Genomic DNA, 21,977 nt, shown 5'->3' with positions numbered 1-21,977 from the left:
GTCTCAAGCTAGACCTCAAGCGGGAACAAGGTCGGAAAGTGCGCCTTCCCGCTTGGGTTTTGCAGGACATCCAGTTTTGGAACTCTCTAGCCAACCTCAGACGGAGAGTTCCATTGGGTTGCGTCCTTCTTACACTCAGGTGTTCACAGACGCTTCTGTGACAGGTTGGGGAGGCACCTCGGGTCAGGCCTACCCCAGCGGGTAGACCAGTGTACAGTCACACAATCTGGCTAGAGCTAAAGGCAATTACAATGTCCTGCTTCACCTCTCTCCCCAACTGTCACGGTCCAACGTCCTAGTGCTATCCGACAGCTCCACCGCCATGGTGTACATTAATCGCCAAGGTGGAGCCAGATCCCCAGCCCTTCTGAGTGTGGCAAAGAAGTTGGCTGTGGGCAGACCGTCACTTGCTTTCTCTCAGAGCTCAGCATGTACGGCGAGCTGAACGCAGTAGAGGACAGACTGTCGGGTGGGGGCCGTCCACGACGAATGGGGTCTGTCCGAGGCAGTGGAGAGCCGAGATATGGTCTTGGTTCGGTCACCCGGTGGCAGACCTCTTTGCCAGCAAGGAGAACTTCAGATGTCCTCTCTGGTTCTCCCTCAGGGCATCGGATTGCCCCCACTAGGCGTGGACGCTTTAGCCTACTTAAGTTGGCTGGCCGGACTACTGTTCGCCTTCCCTCCTCCGCAGCTCCTCCTCCACTTAGTTCGGAGGACGAGGCGGGAGGGGCTGAGGTTAACACTGATAGCGCCAGACTCCCTGGTGCGCATGACGGTCAGGGACCCGTGGGCCATCACTTAGGCCCCCGCTGCCCTGGGCCGGCCTCTCGAAGTGTGGCTCCTGCACGGGATGAGCTGAGAGGGACTTGGACCCGGGCGTTCTCCACACGCTGGAGAACGCCCTGGCCCCGTCGACACGCAGGCTTATGCCTCGAAGTGGGGGATTTTCTCCCGCTGGTGTGCAGACAGGTCCTTGGACCCCAGCTCCTGTTTGGTCTCTGCTGTCCTGTCTTTCTTGCAACTTTTGCTTGATAGCGGACGGACTTGGCGTCACTGAGAGTGTTCGCACCAGCCATAGCTACGACGCATGTCGGGTTGAGGGTGCTTCGGCTCGCGCCCACCCTCTGGTGGCGCGTTTTTCTTACGAGGTGCCTGCAGGCTTCGACCTCCTGCAAGGCCTTCCAGCCCTCAGTGGGATCTCCAGTTTCAATTCAATTCAATTCAATTCAATTTTATTTACACTTATTTAAGTGTCTTATCATAACAAAGTTATCTCAAGACACTATACAGTTGAAATAAGACTACAGTTGATTAAGGAAAAATAGATCCCAGCAATTCAACAAAGAGCAAGAAACAAAACACTGTACAGTGAGCTGTACAGTGAGCAATGGCGAGGAAAAACTTCCTTTTAGAAGGCAGAAACCTCGAGTGGAACCAGACTCATTGTTGACGGCCTGCCGCTTTGACCGGCTGGGAGGAAGGATGGGGGGGTAGACAGATGGATAAGGAGAGGAGTGAGGGAGGATATAGTGAGAGAAAAGAGGAGAGTGTAGGAGGGTCCATGGGGGTGCTGAAGAGAACTCGGGATCTGATGACCCTGGATCAGCAGCAGCTCTGGAGGTGGATCCCGGGAGAGAAATAAAAAGGTGTGGGTTTGGGACAAATGTATACAATACACAGGTATACAGACTCCGGTGACGGGTGAAGATATATAGAGGGGGGGGGTTGAAATAGCCAGGCCAGAGGGCACATACCTAGCACAGCAGATCCAGACACAGGGGCCCAAGCCGCGGCAGGAACCCGCGGGAGACCAGGACCCGGCAGGCGAGATGACCACCAGAGCCGACCCCAAACACCAGCGAGAAGGCGGACCACCACCGGGGGCGCGAGAGGGCAAGCACAGGCGAGGACGACCGAGGAGGCAGAGAGGGGGAGGCACCAGGCGCATGCACCGGGGCAGAGGGGCAGCCAGAAGAACCAGTCAGGGGATAGAGCCCCGGGGCCAGGCCGGGCCACGGAGGACCCCCAGACCGTCAGGCTGCCACCAAGTCCATAGCAGGGGACCGAGTCAAGGAGATAGGGATCCACCACAGCAGCGGCAGCGGGGCCCCCCCAATACCCTGCGGACACGGCCAGTAGCTGGGTCGAGTGCCACCGCATGAGCCCGGGGGAGCAATGGCCAGGCACCGGCCCAGGTCCCCCGGGTCACAGGGGGGCCACGGTTGTGCGGGCAGGACGGGGGCAATGGGGCTGCAGCCGTCCGGGAACGGCCCCCAATCTTTGAACCGTAGACCGTCCCCAACAGCCGCAGCCCACCTCCCCCATGAGGGAAGTTTGGGGGGCCAGCAGTATTCCATGGGCGGTCCACGGTCTCTAAGGTGCAGAGGCCCCGCCCATCACACGTACTGACCCCCAGCCCCCGCCCCCACCCACCATGCAGCACCCAGGGGGACAGCAGCACTTGCATGGGCGGTACATGGTCACTACGGTAACATGGGTCCGCCCAATGCCTCCGCCGTCCCCCCAATGTGGCCCCGCCCAGTGTGGCCCCCCCCACCCGGGAAGCCCCCGAAAGACCGACCAACCCGGCCACGAACCCCCAGGACCAAGGGCGACAAACTCCCCGACCACAGCACATGCCACACAGGGCGGGTAGAGGACCGCAGCCACCGCTGCAGCAGACACCCACCCCAAGACAGGCCCCCCACCACAGACCAGGCGAAGCCATCGGGGCCGGAAGGTCATCCAGAACACGGGGTGCCTGCAGGCTTCGACTTCCTGCAAGGCCTTCCAGCCCTCAGTGGGATCTCCAGTTTGTACTGGACTCTCTCTCAGGCCCGACCTTCGAGCCTCTTGACCAAGTCCCACTGGACATCTTGTCTTCAAGGTATCGCTCCTTCTGACACTAACAACCACGCAGAGAGTGAGTGAGCTTGTGCTCTCTCCACTAGCCCTGAGTCTTTCTTGGCGTCGAGGAGTCTTCAGTGTCATTGCTGCGGGTGGCTGTGTTAGGCGCTCTGATGCCCTATTCATCTGCCGCAGTAGATGCCGACGGGGTGAGGCGATCTCCTCCCAGAGGTTTCTCATTGGGTGAGTTCGGCCATTATCCGGGCCTCAGTGGCTCTTCACTGGGTGTGGCAGCAGAGGTCATCTGCTCAGCTGCTTCTTGGGCGTCCACGTCAACCTTGCTAACGCCTAATCTCCTCGACGTGACGCCGGGATCAATAGCTCATACGGTTTTGAGCGCTGCCGTGCCCCCCTCGAGGCCCACGGCCCCAGTAGACTTGGATCCTGGGCTGGCAGGGCCCTAGCGATGCTGCTTCAGGAGCGGTGTCCAGCTGGGGGTACATTTATCCCGTCAGGCTTCGCCTTGGGTCTAAACCAATAGCGAAGCCGTTAGAGGGCGGAGCACCAATGAAGTAGAACCCCTGAGTTATCTATCATAACCTCAGGTTCTACGAATTGGTGCGAAGCCCTCTAACCTTGTCGCCCAGCGGCCGCCCTTCTCGCTGAGTTTTCAGTTGGAGGAAGTGCGGCGGGTGTTTCCCGCCTTTATAGGAAGTGGACTGCCCCCTGCTGGGTGGCGAGTTCATTAAGCTTTCTCAGAGATGAGGCGGTGCCTCGGGGTAAACCAATAGCGAAGCCGTTAGAGGGCTTCGCACCAATTCGTAGAACCTGAGGTTATGATAGATAACTCAGGGGATTCACTGCATCTTCCTACATATGAAACATCTGAGTGAGTCAGGAGAGTTGGTTTTCTTTTCTTTTTACATTAAAGCCATTTGCATCTGCTTTACATTCATTTTTCATTGCATCTATTAATCCTTTAAAGAGGGCTGTTAGTATTGTCTGCAGCAACATTGTGATCATTAATAGTTCCGTTAGTTCCACAAGCATCAGCATTGCTTCTCCAGCTAGCTGAGGGAGGGTGAGGATGCCTTCTTCTTCTTCTGCACATACAGGTCTTTGATTGATCACATACTCACATGCTTGTTTCCACACATCTATCAATATCTGCTGGAAACTTATAAGGGTTCACATTTCTAATTAAAGATAAGAAGAATTACATTAACAGAAAAGTTGTTTTGCAATTTTATTTACAACTCTTATACATTTTCAATAGGCAGAAAAGGCATTATCATTATATTCAAAGCAAAACAAACCTGTTTGGTTGAAAGTAAAGTTTTTATGAAAGTGTGAATTAATTTAACATTAATTTCTACTTTTACAAAAAGCTTGAGACAAAATGAATGTCGAATCTGTATTTTTTGTTAATCAAAGCATTCTCTGCATTTCTTCTGCATTTACATATCAACTTAAAGCACTGACCAAGCTCCTTCTTAAAATATGTGTAAATATTGCACTTAACTTAAAAGTGCGAGTAATACAGTGTAACATGATCCAGACCTCTGACACGGACAGACTGACTTCAGCAGTACTTTTGACTTGCTAATAACCATTTTACTGCGAGAAGTAAACAAAATAATTAAAACGTCTTTTCTTACTATGCACATTAACTCATTGAATCACTTAATGCTTATTCCATGCTTGTTTAAAAACACTTCCAACACTGGAGTCTTTAAATCCATCACTGTTTGCAGTAAAAGAGCCCAAACGTCGGGACGTGGGAATCGAGTGATCTCTCTTTGGGGCGTCTTTACTCCTGTAAGGTGCTCTTCAACTGGAAGTTGAGTCCTTCTTCCTTTAAGCGAGCCAGAGCTGGACCATAGACCTCCTTCGTCATTGGAACCACGAGACCTTTAGTAGTGATTTCCCCTGACAAGAGAAACAGATATTCAGACTCCACAGCAGTTATGATTGACAGATAATAAACAAGATGTTTTGACTGATGTTTTCTGATACAAGCATATTTCTCTCGCCTATAAAAAGCTTGTTCGTCTGGCTGTTATTGTTATTGCTTTATTGAGAGAAGCATTTACACTTGTATTAACAAAATGAGTGTTATTGTTGTATAAAACCCAACTGTAGGCATCAATTACAAAAGGTCAAACCACTGACCATCTAGAACCATGCGTGCAGCAATGGCTGCTGGGTATCCCACAGTCTTGGCCATGGCAGAGAAGCCTTGATGATCCCCGTACACCACCAGGCTGATGTGTTTCGTCTCCAGTTCACCCGTCGGGTGTCGGATGCCCACGTCGTTCCTCAGGATGATCATGTCCCTCTCGCCTTTACCTGACACATGACGGTAGAATGAGAAAATGGAACATTTCCATAGACGGCGAACGAGACAAAGGCGTACCGTAGGAGAGTTTAGCCTCTAGATGTTTGGTCAGAGTGGCTAGGATGCTTTCAGCGGGAGGAACAGCCTCCTCACTCAACATGTTTAACCTGGAACAAAAAAAAAGACCGGACAGTGAAATAATCATGTTTTAATTCTCCTTATCCGACACCCTTGGTTGCAGCACAAATACACTCGACTGCGTCCAAAGAGAAGGAGTTAATATCTGTGACCCTGGTCTAGAAAGGCGCTATATAAATAGAGATTATTATTATTATTATTATTATTATTATTTATCCAGTAAATGTAATTAATTACCAGCTTAAATCTACAAAGAAACTAAGAAGACGAGTTTCATCAAACTGTTCGTGGTACTGGTAACGAGAGAAGGAACATTTCAAATGGAACCAATGAAAATAGCAAAATACCCGCAGCACAGGTAACGTCACAAGAGGACTCTAATGGCAAACTAAAGACAACTCATACTCTTAATGAAGCACAAACGGGCTCAGTTGCGATGGGTTTAAAGTCAGTGTTTTCAGATTAATGCTGACCTTGAAAAGTCCACACCAGTTCTAATGCTCACTAATACAAACCAACTTGCACTGGATCCAACATGTCCTCAAAGTCTCTATTTCGCTTTTCTTACCATCGCAGGGTGTCCATGCGAAAGTCGTCCTTTCCGATGTGTTCATAAATGGCAGCTTCAAATGCAGCCTGAGAGAGCGAGGATGACAGTCCCACCTGCCGGCAGAGAAGCTCTTTCTGTGGAGATGCAGCCAAACACGTTTTACCATCATGACAATTCACTGTCACTGCTCACAGGTGCAACTGCTGTTAATCATCGACTCTCGTGAACCATCGTTGATGGAACAGGTTTTCACTTTTGTAGAGACAATAAAGTAACACGACTTGTGTTTTTAGAGGCCAAAATCACCTGAATACTTACAAGAGTGTCAGACATATTAGCAAGTCTTTTATTTCAATTGAAAGTTAAATATTTCTCAAGTGTGTATTGAAGTTCCCATTAGTTGATGTACCTGCAACACAGCTTTGTAAGAAAGTCATTGTCTTTGTGAGGCCTTGAAATGACGAGCTGTTGATTCTCAATATCCCTTCATTTTATTAACATTGAAGTAAAGTGATGTGCTCACTTCCATGTGGCGCCGCTCTCAGGCTATTCATATGCGTGTCAGTATCTAAACATCACACTTCAATTAACCCTTTTCTCTCAAAAGGAAAAAGGAAGTCCTACCCAGGAGACCGGAGACGATTGAAGCGAAGGACAAGGCTCACTGTTTATCAGACCCAGCTTCACAAAACCACTCATGGCATTAGAGAAACCCTAGAACACAAACACATCCATTAAAAAGTATTTACAGAAATGTAAGGCATTCTAGAAGAAGTAGAAAACTGGAGATAGTAGAGTTCAAATCTCTTTATTAACTTTTATTCTTTAGTGACGCCACAAAAGAAAACAACCTATGTTGAGTTAAGTTTCTGATTCTGAATGTGTGGATAAAGTGTGAATGTTGGTCATTTGTACATCATCATCTAAATAGTTAATGTTTTCTTCATCTCTTGGGAGTCAAATTAGATTTTTTTTTTTCATACAGCTGCAGCAACCACTTACATTTTGTCGCCAACACAAACACAAAAAAAACAACACATAGCATAAAGTGCTGTGATGTATAAAGTAAAACACAGAAAAAAATCTCTAAATTTAGGAAGATTATGTCACAACAAGATATTGATCTTATAATCCATGCGTCTGTGTCTTCTTGTTTAGACTATTGTAACTTCTCATACATCAGTGATCTGATCCAGCCTTACACCCCAGCTAGGGTTCTGAGGTCAGTGGATCAGAATCTACTGATGGTTCCTCGCACACAGTTCAGGACCAGAGGAGAGAAATCCTTCCAGGCTGTTGCTCCTAAGTTTTGGAACGATCTTCCTCCCCTACTGTGTTTGATGGATCTACTGACTCCTTCAATAAACATCTTAAGACGTTCTTATTTGTGCAGTTTTTGCCTGATTTTCTGGAACTTCTGTGTTTGTCTCTATGTTGTCTTGGCCTTTAAAAACATGTATTTTAACTGTAAAGAGCTTTGTGACCCTGGTCTAGAAAGGCTCTTTACAAATAACATTTACTTTACTAAGAAAATTAATTCAAATATAAAGCATCCATCACATCAGCCAAAAAATATCGCCTTCCCACAATCTGATCAAACTGACCTTGAAACGAAGCGTTCCCCGGATCAGTGTGTGGGCAGATTGAATACCATATGGTTCTGCATACTTGGTGCTGTCTCGGTTCGGAAACCCTTCCAGGTTGAAACCAGGAAGGAAATCCATCTCAGTTGTGGAGTCCATTAAAGAGCCTCCGGCTGGAACGCTCACCACCTGGACAACGAAAAAACAACATTTTTTCACAATAATTATAGAAAAGGATTTAGTCTGAAGTGAAGTGCTATGAACCTGGTGGTCTCGGAGAAAGGTGGCAGGACTGATGGTGTTAAGGAGAACTCCATATGGACTCCAGCTGAACTTGTAGCGGAGAGGATTGTCGGAACACTCTGGAGCAGGAAGTCCGCCACAGAATGATTTGTACGACTCGATCTGTCCACAGCAACACAGAAGTCTTAAAATCTCCCTTTTTATATTTCGATTCATTTTCAAAACATGTTTTCAATCTCAATATTGAAACATTCCTTTTGTATTTGTGCATTATTCAAATAAGTAGAGGCAGTCCACTGACTTCATCAGTAGGACAACAGATTAATGTTGCTGGTAAACAGACGTGCGTTTGTTTAAACTGTCAAGACCTACCGTGCAGCCGTCAGCTTTAGCTTGATTGATGCACTCCATCGCCAACATGTGGTCGATTCCCGGGTCCAATCCCATCTCATTGACAATAGTGATTCCGGCCTCCTCGGCACTAATGAAAACAAACACAAGTTGCACCATACAGAACAAATATATTCTTCAAAACAGTAGTAGTTTTCCTCTCAGTACCTGCTCTGCAGTCCCTTCATGGCAGGACTCAGGTAGCTTGCTGTCACCATGTTCACCTTGCGGCTGATGCACTGTTCAGCGATGAGAGGGTGGAGTGCGTACGGCAGCATACTGAACACAGATATTGGGTCACTTGTGGACATCATTTTGAGATCCATGATTTCTTTGCATGAGATTTCTCTCATAAATTAAGAATCAAATATGGAATTATCCTCATTACCGTCAACTTCAGCATGAAGTTAACATGTCACACAAATCTGTTTAAATGAAACAGAAAAACCATAAATTAACTCTTTTTGGAAGATGCGCTAATATTCAAGTCCACTATCAATGCTGTGATGTGGTCCACTGTCCAGTGGGAATTGCACATTTTGGTTGTGAGTTCAGGGTTGATCAATTAACAAGCATAACAAGGCATCCAATGCCTGAACTTGTGTGACATAAAGAGTGTGTTTTAGATTTAGGACAGAGTCAAGCTTTTTAAATGATATCTTGCAGAACAATATTGCTAAACTAATATTAAAGTTAGAGCTATTTCATACTAATCACAGGTGAACCTCCGCACTACAAGAATCTGTTGCACGTTCTACTTAAACCCAGCATAACTAACATCTACCTCGTGAGGTAATCCTTTCAAATGTTTGAAATGCTATCACTTACCTAATGACCAGGTCATGGTCTTTAACCAGGGAATCAAGATGACTCTTTTGGCTGCTGGCGTCCAGCATGATGGGGATGGTGTTCGGGTATTTTGCGGCCAGATCTTCTGCCTGCTTTAAGAAAGCTGACGCTGCCAAAGAACATGGATACAAATAAGTGTTAATATTGAATAGGTCATTTGTTATTTAAGTAATTTCTACTATGGCTGACTCAATGAATGCAACAGGAGAGATGGAAACACTAGTTTTACAGCGCAGAAGCAAAAGAGGTGGAACAGGATCAATCGGAACCTAGAAGATGAACTCACCCACAGTGACCTGGGTCCTCTCATCACGGGTAATATACTCCACAACAGGTTCCGAGACGTACCCGGAACCCAAGAGCAGCACTCGCTTCATTCCACTCTTCTTCATGATCTGAGCTTTCTCTCTGGAAAAAAATATATTGTTTAATGAAGTTAGGAGTCAAATGAGATTCTTTTTCAATTTTTTTTTTAATTTTATTATTATTTTTCTGAAGGCGGTAAATGAATGAATGCTTTAACAATCGGGACTGCAATTCCAGATATTAGGAAATTATTTGGGAACATTCAGAAAAAAAAAATTGTTTCCTTTTGAGCTAAAAGATTGACACGATTGAACAGTAAAAAAAACAAAAAAATTCAATGACAATTTAGAAACGCAAGATTGTCAATGGAACCGATTACTACAAATAGTCACTCAATTTTCTGAATTCAAGCGTTTCAAAAGAAGTGGTAGAACACAGGTCTCTTGGGGTCATTTTGTTTTCTCAAAACATATGCAGTTGTCCCAATTTGTCATACATTTAATGTACTATGGCCAAACTACTTCAGGTCCGACCCATTATAACAGAACTTTAAAGCAGAGTGAGAATCGGTGGAGAATACAATGGAACTTTGCCTCAACATATGCGTGTGACATACAGTCCAGTATATCAAGATAAAAGTGTGAGACTTTGACCGTGCAAGTTGGTTTATTCTTGAAAAGCTGTTGTATTGAATGTTGCAGTCACTGCTACAATCAAGAAAAATATAAATTGAGTTCTATGGTTTCCTTTTTGTCTTCGTAGAAAGTAACCACAAACTGTTATATGAAATAAAACGGCAGACTATTACCAGAAAAAAAGTGATAACTGTCTCGGTGACATCGATGAACAACTCTTTCAAACCCAGTTCATCAAAACAACGTAAACAATTTGTTGCAGTACTTTTCCATCACTATTGACCACCATGACCGCTGTCACAACCTAGCATTTTAGACTTTTCTGCAAAACCAATGGGAAATAAATTAAAACATCAACAAAGATACTGGAGGGGTGAAGAACCAGAAGACACAGATCACCTGTGTCCTAGATTCAAGTGTGAGAGGCAGCAGGGGGACTTTCTCCACCAAACAACCACATTGAAATCACACATCAATCATCAATCTGACACTTTGACGTAATGTTCCTCCTTGGCATCAATCTGCTATGCCCATATGCTAGCATATTTATCAAGCAATTTTCTTTATATCCATGACTACATGCTCATTACACATTTAAATTATAGATATGACAATGAAAACATGCCAAAAATTACCCTTAAAACAGCAGATGTACAGTATGTAAGAGTGACACAAATAGTAAATTCAATATTACATACATTACATTTTATATATTACATGCAGTTACCGGTCCGGCATCAATCAGTCAAATGACCACGACCCCTTTGTACCGCTGCGTCGTCTAGTAATTCACCTAACATCAAATACATTTGAACTTTTGTTCATGATTCCCGGTTTTAAATGTAATTTCAGCACATTAGACTCAATGAATAATTACATAATTTCTTTAATGCAGATAAGAGTTTACTGTTGCGTTTCTAAGAAATTATCACCTGATCCATGTTCAACACATGATTTCAAGTTAGTTAGTGAAGCGTTTACTCTCATTATGACATTCAAAAATGTAGATTGTCATTCATTTTGTGTATTATTCATCATTCATTGCTGTGAAATCATTTTGATTGAGCAGAGATTGGAAACGCTTGAGACTGCAGCGGTGATCAATCCGCTGATGTCACACATGGGTAACTGAGCTTTCTCTAACCATTCTTAAACATCAAATCACTGCCTATGGATTTGACGCAGATTATGATGATGATAGAGTCAACATCCCGAGGCAATAAGAAGTCACCGGGACTTATTGGCACATTGAGGCAATCAAACCGTATCAGTAACCGTTGCATCCCTAGACCCAAGTTGTCAATTTTCTTTTCTGTAAGTGGAGGACAAGAACTTTTGAGGGGTGACAATATGACTTATTTACTGAATTTGTTGGAGAGCAAATTGGTGTAGAAACAAGGATTTACAAGGCTATGCCACCTTGGTAGATCTGTCAATGTTTTCCCACAAATTTTTATTTACCATTATTGACCAAAAATATATTTTTTGGGGAATTTTAGTTTAATATAAAATGAGGCTTTTAAAAGGACAAGCACAATGAACATGTGAAGCGTCACATCAACACAGTGAGGATGATGATTAGAAAAAATGAGGATAGCTATTATTTCACATTCTGACTGAAATCATGAGCTTTCTATTTCATCATAAACAGCTTTTTCAGCTGCAATTCCATCATGGGATACAAGCTCTTTATCTTAGGCAAGTTAAAAAAGAAGAAATATATGGTGGTGACCATCTTTGCTTTAATCTCCCATTACTTTACCATTCTCTTCTTTCTTTTAAATTAAACCCCGGCACCACTTTAAGATGTCTTGTTTTGCATGCCGGATTATCTCGCAACAATAACAACGTCATAAAGACACTAAGTGACCCATGACATTAACATCCCACCATCAACAACAACGACCCGCCACAAATCCCCCAAGAGTCAGGCCCCTGGACTCATTAAGTCGCCACTAATTGGATGCGACGCTGCACAAGTGGCAGCAGGAATGACTGCTGGTCCGACCGACTGTCCACGCGACCGCCGCAACACTTGGGCCTCACGCTCTTAATTAAAAAACAAAAAAAAGACAAGAGACGTTCCCCCGAGGAGGATTTCTCGCAGAGTTTACATATCTTAAGGTGCCAAACTCCATCTCAGGGATTAAGATTTGGTGGCTTGTCTGGGAAAAAGTAAACATACTTAAGATCAATTAGCAAGAAAACTACGAGTGTCTTAGAGCTGGCCTACATATGACAGAAAAACACTCCAAGTAAAGGATCTTAAACAAAGCTGTTTAAAAAGACGCTGAAGAGTGAAGTAAACAGTATCATTAAGACACAAGAGATTTGACAGGGAAGCTCATTAATATGGACACACTTGAAGATGCGGACAAGGAAGTGAAATCAATCAGGGAGAAATTAATCTTGGGTGGCTTAAATCTTGAAGGGGATTTTTGACAAGGATTTCACAGCGTGTGCGTCAAAAATAATCATGCAATCATATTATAGATTAGTTAAATTCTGTTGACGTAGAGCGAGAAAAAAATGATCTTAACCAAAAGACAAAGGAAAGGACATGCATTGGCTGAAAGGGAGGCATTGCTTTTGTCATAAATTATAAATCTAAAATAAAGGTACAATAACAAAGTGGTTATAATCTAGGCCTAACATCACTTACCATATTTAGGGTTCAAACTTCACTTTTTACCCAGGAAACAAACCAGAACATTCAATACATCATGGAGTTTGAGTCAAATTAATAGATTTAATCCCACTGCAGGTTTTATATTTCAATTGTGATTTATTAGGCTCTAACAGTATTTGGTTTTAAGCATAAGTTAAGTGGTAAATATAAAGTTTATTTGAATACATTTTAATATTTCTACCAGGGTTGAGCATTTCTAGGAATTACAATCATTGTCAATCTTTAGTAATCTGTATCTATGAAGAGCACTAAGAGAGCTTGGTTACCCTCTTACATCTGAGACGGTTAGTGAGATTATAAATTCAATATCCTCACCTTCATGTAGTTGTTCATGTGAAGGGTCTGTTACTTTGGCCATTATTCCCGCTAAAATATATGCTATAAACTTTTCTTTCCTAGCACCAATGATGATAACAAAAATAGTAATTAACGGTAGAGCTTTGACTTAAAATCTAATATCTCAAATTCCTTTTTGTTTTTTCTTTAAAAGGACAACTACTGTGTTGTCCCTTAAATGGATCTTGGACTTCTATAGTACTCATCAGAATTTGTCCGTTTGTACAAAACTCTCTTTTCAGTCAGATTAAATCTTGTTTATCCCAACCATACCTAGTCTGCTGTGATTGGTCACTTGTATGTTGGAAAGGAAGAATCAATTTCTTTGAATATTTGAAATAAATATGAATATGATTTGAAAAGGTGGGTTTTCACATTAGTTCCCCTCTAAAGCTCTGGTTTCTAATTATTCCAGTACACATTCATTCAAGTAAAACACATGTATAAGTAGGTTCAATAATGTATGTCAACTTATGACAAGATTTATTAAGTATTTTAAATGGTGAATGTTAAGAGCTTCAAGTACAATGGTAACACTGGCTTGTTACTTGTTACATTTTTTACTTAGAAACAACACTGAAAATATCAACTGAATACAGTCTCCGGGTGTAATATTATGTTCTTTGTGCAAACACCGTTATTTAAAGAGTGTTCCGTTTATTTAAAGCTGTGGTGTCCACAACTTGAAATACTTTATAAACCTTGTTAGAAGTTGTCATACATGACTATAAAAAACTATAAATGTCTAATGGATGAGCTCATGACGCATCATACATAAGACCATGGTTGGATCGATCTCTAAGCATACTAAAAAGACAGTGAGCCGCAATTTATCAATTATAAGTGTGACAACACTCACAACAAATAAATTATATTTATTTCATGCCAAAATCAATGGAGCAGAAGGTGGATGATATGCAAGAGAAAAGATCAACCCTTCATTAACTGCGTCTCAGATTGTCTAGCAGCAGCTGTCCGTGATAAGTGTTAGTGCAAGGTGGGGTTGAGACAGCAAATACCAGGGGGTAGCACTGTGCAGGAACAACCACAGGGTTAGCTGCTAGAGGTGGAGCTACTTCATGTCGTCCAGCCCGAAATAGGAAGGGTTCGGTGACATGAAGACGTAAAGCATCTTCAATATAAATAACTTTTTTTTGTTGTTTAACTGATCATCTCTGCTACAGGGACCAATTGTGACTTTAAGTAAAAGCTCAATATAAAAATAAAAAAAATCACTCACAATTGTGGTCAAAATATTTACCAAATAAATGCCATTTATTATTGTCCAATCATTTCTACAGCTCATTTTCAGTGGAGTGATTGAGTGAAACCCGCGCAGCCCTATATTGGAAATAGGGCTGCACGATATTGGAAATAAGTGCGATATTAGATATTGGTGTCTTGAATTGCGATATCTAAAATCAATGCGATATTCTTTTCTTTCATCTAAAATTTTTGCCGCGCGCAAGCGCTCTTATAAAAATGCTGAAAACAACTAATAAGGGATAAAAAGTATTTACAATATGTTGCTTTAGCAAAGGGGTTTGAAAGAGATGAACAGCTGACTGGATCACTTGCGTTTGAGTAGCGCTCAAAAGTTAGTCTTACTTCCGTGTATATACTGAGCCGTGCTAAGTCAGCGTGCCAGCAAGACGTGTCGCCATAGCAACGGAGCCTAGCAAGCTGCGCTGCAAAGCTTAAAGACAGAGACGTAAACGACAACGAGACAGAAGTACAAATTGACAACTTTACAGAACATGACACTGATTGTCAAAGTGTGTATTTAAGGTCGCGCCTGATTGGTTAAAGTGCGCACTTGAGAAATGCTTGCTTTATACAGTAAAAAATTATTTGTTATTTATATTTTTACTGTAAGCGTTATTTGAGAACTATAACAAAAAAGGCAAAAATTACCTGTCTCTTAATATTGAAGAATCCAAATAAAGATTGCATTCATTGATAAGTGGAATACAATTTTTAATTAAATTACTATTTCAAATATAAATCCTAAACTGAAACACAGACGGTAGATGCAATTGTATTGATGCAAAGAGTAAATCGGCTCTTACCTCTTCTCTCTGAGTTTTTCAATGTATTCAAACTTCGGAGTGAGCGCTCCGTTCGAGGTGATGACCGCCTTTAAACAAAGGGGGAAAAAATGCAAATCTTAAATAAATATTTTGGGAAAGGATATCTGCCAATGAAGGAATATTTGATTTTCTTCTATTATTTAATTAAACTAATATTGGATTGAATGTGAGGTGAAAGAACAAGCAAGCCTTTGCCGTCATTGTTTAATTTACTAACAAATGGTTTCTGTGAGAGCACGTGGACTAAGTTGCAATGTTTAAAATACAGTATAATATTAAAATTGTATGCCAGTGCTACATTCCTGTTTTCTAAGAAAACAAAAAGTGAACATTGAGTGTGTGACCCATGATAAGAAAGACAAATGGAAGCATTAACAGAATATAATGTTCACTTATTATTATCCTTTTTAGGATAATAAGCATCTTTGACGCTGTAATATTACCTGTTGATATTGATCAGTCAGTAAAACTCACGTCTCTAACTTGTGGGCTGAATTCCTCTTCATCCAGTGACCTTGTAGCATCAGAAGGCAGCTTAAATGAGAAACCATGACCATTTTTTAAATCTTTATGAATGTGGTTACTGTCAATGCATTTTTGCCTGATAAAGTATGCATCAGCAAAGCCGTCTCCCAGAGCAAACCAGTTGAAAGCCTCAAAAAAGAAATTGTCCCAAGAACAACAGAGAATGAAATAAGTGAGTCTGACGGAAGAATGAAGCAGTTTTAGTTAATAGAAGTGTGCCTATAGTAATACATGTTAATATAAACACACACTGTTATCTTACCATCTCCCAGACGTATGGAAATAGTCGGTCACCAAAGTATTCAGTAGCTTCTATGGGAAGCTGAGCAGGAAGGTTGTCGATGGAGCACATGAGTATACCATTACCCTCCACACTTGAAAAATAATTGAGAGAGAGATCATAACATGAACTGGGTGGAAAGAGAATTGGTTAAAGAGATGAGCTCACCTGTCATGGTCGATGTGCTGATCGGCATCATACATACAGAATGGCTTATCAATAGTTGTGCACTCGTTCATGAACTCAATGGAGCCACCAGTGTCAGCAGAAATGTCACAGATGGCCAACAACCTGAAGAGAGAGTGACAAGAGGTCCTAGTCAACTATAGCAAAGCAAACAGTACATAAGATAACCTTTGACAGGTGAACTTTCCCCAGCGCGCTTCTATAGAAGCCAAAGAACTTTTTAGCAAAACGATATAACACTAATCCTTTTACTCTGGGAAGTATATTTGTAAAATAAAATAAAGAAAAACTAATTTAAAATGCACCTTATAATTGGAAGTTAATTAACGTAACATAAAACAATGAATTGAGTGAAGAAGATGGTGTTATTTCAAAGAGGCTCTCACTTGTGAGGCAAAACAGGAGATCCTTCAACAGCTGCCAACTTGGTTTTGGGCTGTCTGATCAGCTTCTGGGCATCAAGCCTCCTGAGAAGTCTGGGCGTTTGAGGATCCCAATAAATGCCATTGATAAGGCAGCTTGTGTAAGGCGCCACCTATGGTTGAGGCAAAAGGTCAGAAGTGAAGGCCAAGTATGGGTTAGATGTAACATGAAGGATAAATCTACAATCCGCTTCTTCTGTCACCATTATGCACATTGACCCAGGCTCCTGTCTATTCAAGGTTTGCTCCAGTTGTCTCTACATCGCTGACATACAAAACTCTTCTTCTCCAAGACTTTTTTAGGTTACATCAATTAGATTTCCTCTGACATGGCTAACACTCTGCAAGAGGAGTGCCATTACTTGCCCATCCTGGGTCTTTACACAGAGAAGGGACAACTGCCGTTGTTAAAATAATTGTGAAAATTAAACAATCAGCATTATGTATACTGTAATCTACTGTCCTCCAAAGTACAGCCAGAGTTTCCTAGCAAGCCACTTTTGCTCATTTTGTGTGCCATCTTAGTTCATTATTTTATTCTGTACAGAGTCCATAAAAAAAATCCTATGTTGTGTTTAAATACACTGGCAGTAGTGGTTTCTGATTCTTATTCTTTCAGAGGTTTCAGATGCATAAATGGATTAACTGATTTCATTATGACGCCTAAAAGCTACACCAAAGTTGGTTTAATTACTTTATATAAAACATTCTGAAAGAAAACAAGGTTGTACTCCAAGTACTGTTGTGTGAGTAGATGATGGAGACCTACTCGATTCTGTAAGATCGAGTATGTACAAGTATCAACTTGTCATTTAGACAAGTAGTTAAAACACAAAATTATAACCAATAGATTACAATATTGTAAATAATAAACACTGGGAGAATTATTAATATATCTGCACTTACGCTTGTTCTGAAGTTAGACGTGTACCGCTCTGGGTGGTATTCATACTCCATGGGATCATAAATGCCATCATTTTTTCTCATCAGGTGATGGTGTCGGCTCAGAACCGTGGCAAATACTTTTGTCATGTCTGCAAAAGCCAAAACATGATGCGTTATCCTCAGATCATGTTTAATAACGTGAGTAAGTGTTATGGTGCATTAAATTTCATATTTAGCATGTACACTGTGTCATCGCTTTGATTCTTGCCTGCTTGTGTTTTAAGTCTTCAGCATACGTGTCCTAGTAATATTCGTTCGGCAGATTTGTTTATAATACATGTCTGACACCAAGACTGATGTCACAACAAACAAACTGTGGTCACTGAGCCACTGACAAGGTAGATTTGCATTATTTAGTGCACAGATTTTACTGACCTTTGTGGATATGTAGGAAAACTTTCCATCAAATACGTAATAATAATAATAATATTTTTTAACAACATGACTCTTGATGCAACAAATGATTTCTTAGGTAAATTCACAATATCTTTCAAATGTTATCCTCCTTAAAAATGTCTCTTCATAAGTCATGCATCGATTTAGACGTACCACCAGTTTCACAGACATCCTTTAACTCATGTGGTTCCACATATTCAACAGGAAGTTCGTTTATAATGTCCTGGGCCCCCTGGAAAATAAAATATAAATATTCATGGTAGTCGGGAATTAATGACTTGAATCTTTAACATACTTTGGATACATTTCCAGTACCAGTGAAGCAAAAGGTCACAGGGCCAATGGATTTAGGCATCAGCCCCATGGAGATCTCATACCCACAATCCCTCACTGCCTGGATAGCCTGGCTGACGTTCCTGTAGTTGTGAGCCATGCCGATGTGCTGCAGATGTGACCACAAACCGTTATGACTGAAAAATGAACAAACTTAACAATCTTACCATGAAAGGTGTGTGATGTCCCAGAGCCAGAAAGCGAAGCCCCAAACCATGCAAAATGTTTATCATTCCTGAAACGAAAGTACCAACTTTAGATTATCCAGCACTTTTCTTTTATACAATAATTAATATTATTATTATATTTTTATAGCACTTTTTGGACACACAGACACACTTTACAAAGTTGTTACATTCACACTGGAGTGCAGTGAATTTTATCTTAAATTAAATCTTACCTGCAACACCTGCCCACTGGCCAAAGGCAACTATCCTGTAGCCATTAGCATCGACCATCTTTTCGTAATCAATCAGACGGACATCCTGGAAACACAAAACATTATCAATTTTGATTATGGTTTTAAATCTAATGAAAACATAAATTCAAAAAGGTTAATGTTTGCAGCAGAAATGTGTGTGACTCATACTGAATTTCTAATGTCAAAGCGTTAACTGTCCTTGTCAATATTTAAAATTGCAAAGTGGCAAAACCTTTACACCGCCCTGATCCACAATCTTTACTCTCACAGAACTCTTTAGTTTGTATAGTGTTGACGTGATGTTTAAAGTCCATTTTTGGCTGGTTTTAAGTTTGTGGAGATGATTATAGTTGCATATCATTTAGGAGTTTAACATCACACACAATGGAACACCATTGAGATCTTTTTCAGCGTCTCCAAAAATCCAAACACTCAAAGTCAACGACTAAACAATCATTTTATCACATGGATGACCTTCACCTACAACGCTGGTTGGTGTCCTTGGTTCACTGAAAATAGTTGAGAAAACCTATCTGAGATATTTGTCTAAGAACAGAAATTCCCCCTATAGATCATGTACTAATGTCAATTATATATACACACAATTGCCTAAAAATTGCAATACAAATAAATCTGATTCTGCAAATGTAATGTATATTGTTTCTCTTTCAAATATATATTAAATTGCATTGACTTCTTGTCACGGTTCTATCCTCTTCTCACCCTTCCATCGCTGTTGTGAAAGTTATACATTTTTCTTACACATTTGAAACCAACTCATATGTCCCTTACTTTCTTCAGCAGGTCGTCCAGCAGTCCCATGTTTGCCTCCTGAGCTTTGATGGTGTGCGAGAAGAAGGCGTAGGTCTTGTTGGGAAGGACCTTATCCTCGGGCATTCTTTTGACTCCAAGGATAAGCGAGGCCTCAGAAATGTCCTCCTGGATTATGGCGCCAGCTTTTGCATAGTACTAACAACAGAGTGGGGACAGATGAAAGTCTAGAACAAGTTCCTTGTGACAGGCACTTACAGCAGTTGTCCACAATGGCGCTGTCTCAATGGCCAACTGATCACAAAAATGACTGACAAATATGTGCATTGGTCACCTTCTCGTGGATGGCTCTGCGGTTGGACGGCTGGACCAGGACCTGCACCCCCGTGTGGGTGAGCTCCCTCACGTGCCGTGGGGCGAGAGGAGCTCTCCTCTCCCAGACGTTGATGTCTTCTCTGCGGATCGCCACCACCGCCTTGTGGTGCTCATGGCGGCGCTGCTCGGAGAAGTGCTTCACCGTCCGACGACGTTGGCAGCTGAGGAGTCGGAACATAGCTTCAACGTCCTGCTTGAGGAAGAAGAAAGAAAAAAAAAAGCGAGCCACCCACTGGTGACGTCACAAACACTTTCAAATGAGACTGCATTTACTAAGAACAGGTTGACATTCCAAGGAAACGGTGCAAGAATAGAACACGTATACAAGAGGTCAGAGGTCAGTTTGCTACTGGGAGAGAGCTGCTGAGTGACAGATGCTCCTGACAGAACCAAAACAAGACCAGAGGGATCCATCTTAAAAACACTGTAAACACAATACGTCAATAAAAAATCTTCTTAAACATACATTAATGTGTCAAGATCTTGATATTGTTGTACAAACTGAGACTTGATCAAACAAACTCCTCTGCAGCTACGAGTCGACAAAGACGGTGTAGTTGATTATTACACAGTTTACTGTACAAATGTACAGTTGGAGAAAATCCAAAGGTCACAGAAACTAAATATTCAAAATGCCTGCTAATGAAAAATGTTTGCCACAAATGCCTTTTCGTCTTAAATAATTTCAGTTAAACCGTAATAAAGAGAAAGAAAATGCTTCAATACTTTAGGGAACAGATTTCAAGATGTTTCTTTGATTTAACCCTAATGTTTCCTTACTCTTCTTTAGACACATTCACACAGGATAAACCAGTGGAGATTGTGACACTTGAAATAACATAGTTACTCGTCAAGTCTCGTAGATTACATGCATTGATATTGTTTCTGTTTTGCACTTTAACAGTGTTACATCTTGAACTGTTGTGTTTAGTTATGTTGTCGGGGCACTTTAAGAAGATCTGTGTGCACAGGTGCAGGTTGCTGTTTGAGGAAGTTGACTTACAACTTGTTGTGTTTAGATCGAGCGGCGTGGGTTGTGACATAAAACAACAAAAACCTGTTTGTCAAGTGTTGCAAAGAAAAACAGTGATTTGTGCAAGATAATCATCTGGTCATGGAGAGGAGGACCAAACGTTACAATAGTAGACCTACTTATGCTGTACAATGATCATTAATGAAACTACTTATTTTAGGTTTTTCCAAGGATTACTATCCGTGTCTTGGTTGTAACATGCCAAAAGGACTGACATCGCCTGATATGTGGAAGGGAGGGAGGGAACATGGACGTGGTCTGAAGAGCCATGACATCAGCACCAGGAGGGCTCTAGTATTTAGACAACTATTACATCACTGGCCACTGTCACTCAGAACAAGCGTGTGACGTCCAACACTAAACGTAGGCTTATAGTTGAAGCAGGATTTTTCTAGAGAACTTCCTGGAAAGCAACCTTGACATCTACAGACAACACTCCAGTGCACCTAGTGCTGATGGATCCCCTTCATAGAGTCGCAGTAGCGGATTAAAAAAGTATGTTTGGTTTGTTTTTATTGGTCCAGAATTGAAAGGCATAATTTGCTTGACCTTAAACTTAAAAATAAAGTTGATATGAGGGATGGAATTTTGGAGTAAGATTCGCTAAAAGTGATTTACATCGAACCGTCAACGAGGTTTGGTCTGGACCTCCTTGCCAGCCTCGAGTCACGTGGTTCACTCACACGAACAAGGACAAACGCGAGCACATTGTAGGTTAAACGAGCTCCAAACTAAAATTTCTTTCTTCTTCTTCTTCCTCACCACCGTGGTCCTACTAACCTTGTCGAGCCGTCTGAGCCCCGGGAGCGGAAGTGCAGCAGCAGTCTTCAGGCGCGTGTCACTCAGAGGTGAGAGAGGACCTCACTCCCTGACCAGCCCCCGCCCGCCCGAACCTGCTGGGATCTGCTTCCGGGTTTGGTTTCAGAGCAAAACTTCACCAAACCATCGAGCGAATACTTTAAGAAATCTGCATATTGTCTATTTTATGATCGACCCATACGCACAAGCAGGTGGTAAGAAAGCTAGTAAACGTACGATTTACTATGTATTTATTTATGACGCCACAAAGGTCCCGTTCACTCGTCATGATTAGAACATGTATTCTTGTCACCAAAAGTTTTCTTTATATCTCATTTATTCATATACATCAACTATATAAACGTGTGTATGTAAATAGTAACCCATCCTGAGGATATGTTTTAACGCCGTGATTTAAACAAATAAAGCACACAACCAATAGTACTTGTTTTAAAAGTTTAGCAGTTTTATTCTGAAGTCAAGTTCTACAACTTCCCG

At 41.9% G+C, this 21,977-nt stretch overlaps 1 protein-coding gene across 3 annotated transcripts; it reads right to left on the bottom strand.

The window, feature by feature from the left end:
- Positions 1 to 4,080: 4,080 nt before the first annotated feature.
- On the bottom strand, positions 4,081 to 21,660 carry aass (aminoadipate-semialdehyde synthase). 3 transcript variants are annotated; one of them, XM_087796916.1, is made up of 24 exons: positions 21,462 to 21,660; positions 19,608 to 19,880; positions 19,295 to 19,471; positions 18,482 to 18,566; positions 18,249 to 18,316; positions 18,044 to 18,190; positions 17,902 to 17,980; positions 17,314 to 17,441; positions 16,372 to 16,520; positions 15,968 to 16,090; positions 15,782 to 15,893; positions 15,469 to 15,528; positions 14,974 to 15,041; positions 9,225 to 9,346; positions 8,918 to 9,047; positions 8,258 to 8,368; positions 8,072 to 8,180; positions 7,721 to 7,861; positions 7,478 to 7,645; positions 6,498 to 6,587; positions 5,892 to 6,007; positions 5,264 to 5,352; positions 5,020 to 5,196; positions 4,081 to 4,776 (listed from the first exon to the last, which is right to left on the bottom strand). In XM_087796916.1, exons 2-24 carry the CDS (start codon positions 19,824 to 19,826, stop codon positions 4,658 to 4,660), a joined length of 2,787 nt encoding a protein of 928 aa, XP_087653042.1. In that variant the 5' UTR covers positions 19,827 to 19,880; positions 21,462 to 21,660; the 3' UTR covers positions 4,081 to 4,657. The 3 variants fall into 3 exon arrangements, with proteins under 3 accessions (XP_087653042.1, XP_087653043.1, XP_087653044.1); XM_087796917.1 differs by having other exon boundaries at positions 19,608 to 19,838; XM_087796918.1 differs by having other exon boundaries at positions 19,608 to 19,809; positions 21,462 to 21,659.
- Positions 21,661 to 21,977: the final 317 nt, after the last annotated feature.

The sequence above is a fragment of the Callionymus lyra genome, chromosome 8 (genome assembly GCF_982586985.1).
Source record: "Callionymus lyra chromosome 8, fCalLyr1.hap1.1, whole genome shotgun sequence".
Classification (NCBI taxonomy): domain Eukaryota; kingdom Metazoa; phylum Chordata; class Actinopteri; order Syngnathiformes; family Callionymidae; genus Callionymus; species Callionymus lyra.
This window is presented reverse-complemented; position numbering and strand designations above follow the sequence as displayed.

What these genes read in the sequence shown, in the direction of transcription:
- aass (XM_087796916.1), bottom strand. Translation starts at nt 19,826, where the DNA reads ATGTTCCGACTCCTCAGCTGCCAACGTCGTCGGACGGTGAAGCACTTC. An exon ending in ATGAAGGGACTGCAGAGCAG is followed by an intron (nt 8,181 to 8,257) that starts GTACTGAGAGGA and finishes TGTTTTCATTAG; the next exon opens with TGCCGAGGAGGCCGGAATCA. An exon ending in AGAGGCTAAACTCTCCTACG is followed by an intron (nt 5,197 to 5,263) that starts GTACGCCTTTGT and finishes GTCATGTGTCAG; the next exon opens with GTAAAGGCGAGAGGGACATG.